The sequence below is a fragment of the Tenrec ecaudatus genome, chromosome 3 (assembly GCF_050624435.1).
Source record: "Tenrec ecaudatus isolate mTenEca1 chromosome 3, mTenEca1.hap1, whole genome shotgun sequence".
Taxonomy (NCBI): domain Eukaryota; kingdom Metazoa; phylum Chordata; class Mammalia; order Afrosoricida; family Tenrecidae; genus Tenrec; species Tenrec ecaudatus.
In genome coordinates, this window is record NC_134532.1 from 217,447,832 (window position 1) to 217,457,070 (window position 9,239).

At 63.1% G+C, this 9,239-nt stretch overlaps 1 protein-coding gene across 3 annotated transcripts; it reads right to left on the reverse strand.

The window, feature by feature from the left end:
• Positions 1 to 511: 511 nt before the first annotated feature.
• Positions 512 to 7,730, reverse strand: SPON2 (spondin 2). Of its 3 annotated transcripts, none has more exons than XM_075544572.1 (7): positions 7,578 to 7,730; positions 6,719 to 6,826; positions 6,168 to 6,372; positions 5,571 to 5,794; positions 5,231 to 5,422; positions 4,685 to 4,862; positions 512 to 1,309 (listed from the first exon to the last, which is right to left on the reverse strand). In XM_075544572.1, exons 3-7 carry the CDS (start codon positions 6,367 to 6,369, stop codon positions 1,125 to 1,127), a joined length of 981 nt encoding a protein of 326 aa, XP_075400687.1. In that variant the 5' UTR covers positions 6,370 to 6,372; positions 6,719 to 6,826; positions 7,578 to 7,730; the 3' UTR covers positions 512 to 1,124. The 3 variants fall into 3 exon arrangements, with proteins under 3 accessions (XP_075400687.1, XP_075400688.1, XP_075400686.1); XM_075544573.1 differs by lacking the exon at positions 7,578 to 7,730 and adding an exon at positions 7,360 to 7,488; XM_075544571.1 differs by lacking the exon at positions 7,578 to 7,730 and having other exon boundaries at positions 6,719 to 6,880.
• Between the last annotated feature and the right edge of the window lie 1,509 nt (positions 7,731 to 9,239).

Here is a 9,239-nt window from a genome sequence, read left to right on the forward strand (position 1 = left end):
AGGGCAGTGAGCTGGGTGGGGAGGCCCGTGGACAGGCAGGCAGGCATCTAGAGAAAGATGGGTACAGGCCCCCTTGTGTAGTTCTCAGGGGTCACAAGCAGTGGGCTGACGTGGGGGGAAGGGGGCTGCGATCCTCAGAGGTCCAGCTGAAGACAGCAGGCATGTGAGCACCCCCCACAGGACAGAGAGGGACGGGGGGGGCACCCAGGGGTGAGGGGTAGGACTTGTGTCCGAGGTGAGCAGCCTGGGCGGCCCCTTTCCGGGACCCTGGCACCACCTGTGAGACCCGCTGGGCAGTTGGTCATGACCCAGGTGGCAGTTGGGTCATCAGAGCTCATTGCAACGCCGGCATGTTGAGAGACTCCCTCCCCCTTCTAAGCCCCTATCCTGGGTCCCAAGTGGACAGTACTTCCTCCCCCCGGCCCTCCTGAGACCCAGAGGCCCCAGGAAGCAGGGGAGACAGATGGGGCTGGGAGGACCAGGTCCCCTCGCAAGTGCCTGGCACCTTGCGTTGTTCTTGTGACAGGAAATCTTTATTTGAGGCACACAGACAGGCGTGTGGGGAGTCCAGATGGATGAGTGGACCTGCCCTTCATACTTTTTACCCCCTGGGCTGTGGGGAACCCCCTGATGGGAGGGATAAGGGGCGGGGTCCCCGTCGACGCGCCCAGATGTGAGGAATGACCCGGCCATGCGGGGGCGCACAGTCTTGGTGGGTAATAAATTACAATGACAACATCATCCGGGGGAGGGATTCTGGAGCCTGGGGGTATAGGGCCTGAGAGCAGAGCCAGATGGGATCGATGGAGGGGAGGGATCAGCAGATGCAAACACCAGGGCTAAGAGGAGGAGCTGCCTGGGATGTGCCTCCTGGCCACCAGAGGCACTGTCGGGCACTTCTGTGAGCAGAGAATGTCTCCCCACACCCCACCCCACCCCAAGGCCCAGTAGGGTGCAGGAATGTGACAGGCAACTCAGGCTAAGGCCAGACCCTCCTTGAGGTATAAGTTCAAGACAACCTCTTGGAGACCCCAGGCCTGGATCAGCAGATGCTGGCCCCTTACAGCCCCGAATCCACCCACCCATCCACTTTGACTCCAGGGCCAGGGGTCTGGGGACAAATCTCAGACGCAGTTGTCAGGGGTGCACTCCACCTCTTCTTCCAGCTCAGGGCAGGGGGTCCCGTTGTTGGCGGGCTGCACTCGGACATAGCGCGTCCTGCTCTTGGCTCCCAATTTCCCGCAGCGCCCTCTGCATAGTCCCCAGGAGGACCACAGGGACACCTCACAGTCCAGCGGCGTCTCCGGAGCTGGAGCCAAGACAGAGACCGGGGACGTGAGCCCCTGGTGTGAGGCATCAGGGGGCTGGGGAGTGGGGGTTGGTGGTGCACGAATGGAAACGTAGCCTCCTTCCCTGTGTGGGAAGGTAGACATTCCCACCACCCAAGAGGAAACTGCCAGGGGGGTCTCAGCCATAATCTAGACCAGCCGTGGCCATTTGTCCTACCAGCCGCCAGGCTCTGAGGGCTGTAGCCACATGGGGCTCGGGCTCCTTGCATGTCTAATAGTCAAATGCATTTGTTTGTGGCCCCGCTAAGCCACTCGGCAGTTGTCATTGTTCTGTGGCTCTCTGGCGCCCGGCACCCCTGGGCGAGCCTGCAAGTGCTTCCTGGTGGAGGCAGGCATCCTGCCTGGGTGGGTGGGGCCTAACGCACTTGCTACCCCAGACCCAAGCAGACTCAGGCCGGACCCCCAGTGGTGGAGTTGAGCTGCAATGGCTGCTTCTCCTGTTGCCCCTTTGCTGGGGCTTCTGCTGGGGTTCCCCCCTAGGTGCTGGGGTTCCATGTGTTCCCTTCCTGGGAGCTTCAAAGTGCAGTTTAAATTTCCCCGGTCCACCCGATAGGGCCTTGCCCCAACGCAGCCCAACCACTGTCCCTGTCAGAGGCTTCATTCCCCCCTCAAGCCCTATCAGCAGTCCCCCTCACCAGCAACGTGATGAGTGTTTGAGGAATCTGGATGGAGGAAAGAATGTGTGGAAAGTGGGGTGTCCATAGGGGGCCATGCCCACTGGGCCTGGAGCACCCGGCCAGGCCCCCACCTGGGAGTGCAGCCCATCCTGCTGTGCCCCTTCACTGCCAACTGGGGGGCATGGTCCCACCTCACTGGGCTGCCCAGTGGTTCCTGGGTATGCTTAGCAGTCAAGGGCCCAGGGCACCAGCCCAGCCAGGCTCATGCCTGAGGGTCCTTTCGGACTCCTGGGGTGGGGGTGGGGCCTGCAGATGCCAGACCTTTCTCCCTCGGCACACACGCAGCTCCACAAAGACCACCCCGTCCATCAGCGGGTCAGAGGCAGGGAAGGCCCACAGGGCCAGCTGAAGAAGGGAGTCCCCCTCCCCAGCTGGCCTTCCCAGTTGTAGTGGCTGGGGAGGGACTATTAGTAATAGTACCCCACCCACCATAGCTACCAAGGCCTTGATGGACATCAATTGCGGGGGGGAGGCAATGTGGCTTGAGCTGAGGGGATGGGGGTGAGACGGCCCCAGTGTTTCTGGGCTGAGAGGAGAGGAGGGCAATCTCAGGTAGCCAGGAGGTGGGCGCCCGTCGGCGGTGGCTGCTTGTAGGACCCTCAGGTGGGTTGGAAGCGAGGTGGAGAGTAAGAATAGGTGCTCAGATTCTTGCCCAGTTCCTTGGATGCTGGAGGGGAGGGTGGGAGCAGTCCTGTCCCGCCAGAGGCCACCTCTCGGTGGAAGGCCACCCACGAATTCCACCAGCACTTTCCTGTAGGTGAGCTGTGAGTCAGACGTGACTCACGGCAGTATGCTGGGTACTTGGGGTGATTCCCCCACATGAGCGGGCTCCCCAGGGCTCTCTAAGGTGGAGCTTGATGGAGGGGGCCACCCTGGGTCTCGGCCACCACCTCCCCCCAACTGCCTTCCCAGACCCCCATGGGCACGGCTCAGGGAGAGTCAGCCAGCACTCCTCTGGTGACCATGTCTATCCTGCCTGTAAGGGGGTAGGTGCCACCCTGCCCCGAGGCTGCTAGGCTGTGTGTGCCCTGAGGGTGGGGGCCCCTGTTTCATAGTGACTTTTGGGGCTTCTCGAGTAGGGTCTTGTGTGAGGCCCGGCAGGCAGGCCAGTTCTAAGTCACTGCTGTCCCCTGGGGTCATTGGGAATCCAGGACAGCGGTGGTGCTGGGGCCTCAGAAGGGCCCCTCTGGAGACTGGACTCTCACCTGGGCACATTCCCTGTGGCCAAGCTGAGCGCCCCCTGGGGGCACACCAGGGTGCTGAGATAGAGACTTGAGTCTGCTGGGTCCAGCCCACACCAAGAAGCATTGATCAGTGACCAACACTCTGACCTCTGCATCCAGCCAGGGAAGCCTTCTCAGTAGGGAGGGGGGTTCAGGTACAGCTCCGCCCTCCAGGGTGGGGGGGCCCTGAATGATGAGGTGGCCTGTGTGGTAGGGGGCGGACATTACCCTACCCCACCCTACCCCGCCAAGAGGAGAAGGGTCCCCTGCATGCGGAAGGGACACTGCCTGGGACCTCCTACAGTGGCTAGCAGGTGAGGACCCCAGGCCCCAAACTGAAGGCTGGACGGGTGCCACCAATGGACTCCATGCAGTCCCGTCCTCCCAGGGCAGACTCTGCTCCTTGGAGCTCTCTGAGGACCATGTCACAGTCCACTCCGGGGGCGAGAGACCCGAGGGCCCAGTGGAATCTCCATTCTGTGGCCAGACCGGCTAGCCTGCTCTTTAGCAAGACCCTGGTGAATGCTGCTGCCGAGTCCCGCTCCTTCCCTGTCCAGCAGGAGCCCTGAGCCCGTGCTTCGGGCACACCTATGCCAGGGAGCCCTGCATTCTGACCTGGCTCAGAGAGGCTTGGGCTCATGTGACCCAGGGAGCAGGCAGGCAGTCCCCACAGGCACCCCTAGCCAACGCTGAATGCTGGGCCCTCAGAGGGGAGGTGAAAGCCAGCCTCGGGCCCCAGGAGCACAGGTGGGCCTTGTCTGTGGCCTGGAGCCTCCCTCTGCAGCGGCTGGGGCCCGTCAGCTGGGTGCCCACAGAGCAGAACTGCCCCTTGGGGTTCTTGTGCTGCCAACTCAAAACTAGGGAGCTGGCAGCCCGGCCGTTGTCCCCAGGAGAAGACGGGTGGGCTTGAACCACGGACGTGTCAGCCAGCAGTTGTGTGTTTAACCATGACGTGGCCAGACCTCTGCTGACCTGTCACCTAGGGTTGCTGGTGCTGCTCCTGGGCTCCCAGGCGGGCGATAGGACGGGCCTCAAGCCACCTGCCAGCAAGCCCCTGGGCCTGGTGCTGCTCAACCCACTCCAACTGCAATCTGTCTTTCCTGGGGAGAAACCCTCCTCTGGGGGGCCAACTTTAGAGATGAGGCCATTGTAGGATCTGGGGGTGGGCCGGGAGTGAGGTGTGTGTGTGTGTGTGCGTCTGTCTGGGAGACTCAGGCATCTGACTCTGGCACCCCTAAGCCACAGCCCACGGGAGGGGCCCCGAGGTTTCCCCAGGACCCCCACTCTGCCCAGTACCCCATGAGGTGTCCTGGTCTTAATGGGTGGAAGGGGAGCAGTGAGGTGCGTTTCAAGGCCCCTCTCTCCCCGCAGCGCAGCTTGTGAGTACCCGCCGGCCGTCCCCCCAACCCTGTTCCCCACCCCCCAGGGCCACTACCTTCAAGGGTGTCCAGAATTTCATTCCCCCTGGCGGTCAGGTCCGGGGTGGGCAGCGGGACGAAGGCCCGGGGGCTGTGCCGGAGGCGTACCAAGCTGACTGTGGCCATGGGGGGCAGGGACTTCAGCCGCGGGTAGTAGAAGGAGTTTGCGGGGTGACTTGGGGAGGAAGATGTTATCTGGGTTCAAGAGAAGTGGGGCCGGGGAGCAGGGTGGATTGGCAGAGGAACCCCACCTGTCAGGGTCTGTAGGAGACCAAGGTGGGGAGTAGCCCTGCTGCTGGACGCACAGGTGAGCGCCTTGCTGGCCGGTTCACAGCCCACAGGCTCACCTTTGGGTGGTCTCCATGCCCGCCCCCCCCCCCAAGGATTCCAGGGCAGAAACCCCCAGCCAAAACTACACCCTTGAACTGTTCCTCCCCTCACTCCCCTCCCTTAGCTGCCAGCTCTGACACCCCTCCATCCAAGGTACTAGAAATGGGGTGGCCCATCTGACGGTGGGCGGGGGGCACAAGATAGACTGCCGCTGGTGGGAGTCCCTCACTCACTTCGGTCACCGTGCCCTGAGGGATGGTAGCAAAGTTGGGGGAGGAGAAGGTGAAGCCGCTGTCAGTGCCCGCGTCGTAGGGAAACAGGTCCACAGAGACACGGTCCTTCCAGCGGGCACCCTCGCACAGGGCCAGGCTGTCAACGCCCACAAACCAGTCGGGGCTGGGCACGATGCGCACCACAAAGGACACCTGGTGCACGGAGAGGTGGGGGGAGCAGGTGACCCCCATGCCAGGCCCCCCCTCTCCCCTCCCCGCCTGGCCCCCCACTGTGCAGGCCCCCCACCGAGGCCCCCAGGGGAGCCTCCCAACCATTCTGCTCCTCCTGCCACGCCCTCACCAGCGAATGCCGGGGGTCAGCCTCCAGCTGGGCCGAGGTCTGCCCAGTGCCGGCTGGCACAGCAGGGGCCGAGAAGACCCCGTGCACGCTCTGCAGCTGCTCACCGGCCCCCTCGATCTCCTTCATGAGGGGCCAGGCCTCACCGCGCTCGGCAAAGTCCCGCAGCCCGTTGCTGACAAACTCGTTCTTCTTCCACATGCTGTAGTCGGAGCTGTGCGTGGCCCCTGGGGACGGACGGCCCCGAGTGGGCACGGTGGCCCTCTGAGGAGTAGGCCTATCCCCCCAACCTTCCCTTGGGGCCAACCATGTGGGCCCCCTCAGCAGCCCCCTCCCCAGGGTGAAGGCTGTGCAGAGCACTGTCCCCCACCATGCAGGCTCACCCGCGGTGAGATCTTCCCGGGACTAGAGGTCCAGCTGCCCTCCCCCAGGTCCCTCCCCTAGGGCCTTGGGCAGGTTAGGGGCCAGCACTCTCTGCTTGTGTGGAAATTAGTGGGGTGTAACCCTGTCCTCCAATGGTGCGAGGTGCCCGGCAGCCAACCAGGGTGACAACAGGGAGAGGGGGGTGATGATGGGGAGAGGGGGTGGGCGCTGACTTACCCAGCAGCGTGGACCACTGGGCTGGCGGCCGGAACAGGGGGTACTGCTTGGGAAAGGCCGTCTGGCTCCACTTGCCCGTGAAGGTGAGGCTGTACCTGGCCAGGTGTCGGGCAGTGCAGCCAGGTTCCACTGACAGGCCGGCTGCAGAGCCCAGCGTGGCCAGGAGGAGGGTCCAGGAGGTGGGGGCCACATAGGTCTGCATCACCTGTGAGCAAATGGGGGGGGGTGTCACTGCCCCAGGGAGATGCTAGGTGGCACTCCAGGGACACACACACACACACACACACACACACACACACACACACACACACACATACACACTGTTCCCAGGGCAGCAAGGTTTCCCCGTACGCTGAGTCTCCTCTGCCCAGGACGGCTGGGAGAGGTGTGCTCTGTGCCCAGGGCCCCAGAGGCCAGTCCAGTGGGCCACCACTTCCCTGCTGGTGGGTTTCCTTACCCCTGGGGACAGGGGGGGCACTCTCTGGTCTTAGGGTTTCCCCCACCCAACCACCGGTGTGTGCGTCCTAGGGGCACAGGCGCAGGGCACTCACGGAAGAGGAGCCAGCAAGGGGCAGGCAGTCAGGCGGGCAGGGCAGCAGGAGCCCCAGTCTCCGGTTTGGGTCCCTGTTCAAAGGTGGCTGCTCCTCCTGTCACCACTCCTGTGGGGCAGACGCGGATCCCTCACTTCTGGCTGAGACTGAGGCTGTGAGCTGGCTCCCGCCCTCCCCCGTTCTTTGTCTTCCCTTCCTGCCCCCCCCACCCCGCCCTTCCCGCCCTCCCCGCCCTCCTCCGGGCTCCCCTGCTCTGCCCTCCATCCTCCGGAGTCCCCTGGAGGGCACTGAGGGGCCCTCTAGGCACAGTCTTTGAATTAGAGCCAGGTGTCACACATTTCTTGGAGCGTGGTGACCTGAATGGACAGCTATGTTCCTGTCCTAACGTCAGCTGGGGTGCTGGCTGGGGGCTGGACAGAGACAGGCCAGCCATAGCCTTAGCGGCTCAGCTTCCCGGCCTCGGCCAGCCTGTCCAACACGGCCCCCTGTCCCCTCCCCGGGAGCTGCCAAGCTGCCCCAGCTTCCCACCTCCCCTCCTCAGCACACCCCACCCCCACGCCCCACATCTGGACAGTTCCAGGGAGTCCATGGTGGGCCAAAAACAGGGCCGCCCGCCACCCTTGCTTCTGCCCGCGCAGGACCGTAGAGGGCCGCAGGCTGCCTGGTCTGCAGAGGGAGGACTGACGCTGCCCAGACCTGCCGCCCTGACAAGCCCTGGCCTGCTGCTGCAGGGCCCTCCTGAAGGCTGTGCCCACAGGGCCCCGGAGAGCCAGGGCTGCTGGCCGCAAGCCCAGCACCATTCCCCACCCACGGGAGAGCAGCCGCCTGCCTGCATGCTGCTCGCACACGGAGGAGAGACCTTGTTAACACGCGCAGCCTGAAGTTGCTCACGGCTCAGTGGTCCAATAGGAGGTTGCTGCATCTCCAGACCCAGGAGGGTGGCCAGGCGTCGGGGAGGAGGGCGGGCTTCCCAGTGGCCCCGGCTCCTCACTAGTCATCCCAGCTCGCCAGGGAGAGGCCAAGCCCACAAGACAAGCCCAAGACACAGGGGAAGATGCTCACAGTCCGCAGTCCTGCTGTCTGTCTCATCCCTCCCCCAGGGTTTAAAAACTAGAGCGAGCTTAGAGAGCACCAGCAAGGGGAAGGGAGGCAGGACTCGACCCACGCTGGGTGCCAATGATCTGGGCAGCCAGGGGGTGCGGGTGCCCACTCAGTGCCTAGGTGTTGTGCGGGAAGGCAGGGGGACACTGAACCCGCAGCTCTCAAAGCATTTGACCTTGGGACCTCTGCATGCCCCCCACCACACACAAAGTAATCACGGAGGACCCCCAAAGAGCTTTTGTTTATGTGAACTGCAGCTGCTGGCTCTGGACCACCGCCACATCCGACTGGGACTCAGCAACCCTCCGCCCGGTGCCCGCCTCCAACCACTGCCAGGCTGGAGCCCGCTGTCTTGGGGGGTGGAGGGGTGTCTTCTAATTTCTCCCTGACTCTCCCTCCACATGACCAAGCCCGGGTGCCCCTCTCCAGGGACACTGCCACCGTAGAAATGGCACCAGACGTCTGGAATACACATACCCGTGTGCTCGGAATAGCAGGAGTCCGCCTACGACGTGCTTACAGAAGCGGTGTAAATATGTGGGGAAAACAGATGGCCTGAAAAAACCCCAAACCTCAGGGAGACTGCCGGTGCCACAAGGGTGGATCCCACCCGGGGTGGTAACTCAGGAGCCGGCCACCCCCCTCCCCCCGTGGGCCTCTTCCAGAACTGGACTATGCAGTCTTCTGCAAGCCCTCCCGACGGAAGGTCTTCCCCTTTTTCACTGAACCTCTGACATCAGCAAGCATGCAGTCCTCAGTGTTGTTTGAGATCAACCCTGGCCACAGAATCATTTGCGACACAGCCGTACATTGCTAAAGTACAGCTCTCCCTAGATGATAGGCCACCTCCTTCCACGTGGGAAACGACCGTGCGGTGGGTGACAAGTATGCGCGGCAGTGCCTAGGTGACAGGCACACCGCCACCAAAGTGGCTGGCCACATCTTTCCACGTGGAAAGACACAACTCTAGGTGACAACGTGGTGAGCCAGTGGACCCCGAGACCTTTTGATCACTCCCCCCTTCTTTTCCCATGGCTGCTGCTTCCAACTAAAAACAAAAAGTAAAAATAGCTCCTGGCCTAAGCCCTCAGATGTGAACTGGCGCCGGAGATGATGACAACACGAGACCCAGAGCAGCGGTCGCCAGGCAAGCGGCAGCAGCTCCGCGCGTGTGTGCGTGGCCGACATGGGTCTCCACGCAGGACTCGGCATTGGGCGAAAAGAAGGGGTTGGCCACGTCACATCCCCCACCTGGCGGATGATGTAATGCCAAGTGGCACCTTTACGTGACTGCCAAGCCAATGAGAATGACGGAGTGGCCAAAGTGGACCCACAGCCGGCGTCACTCCCCGGCCTCAAACCTCGGCGGGCGGGTGGGCAGGGGCATCAGGTCAGAGAGCAGCCGGTTCCCGAAATCAGA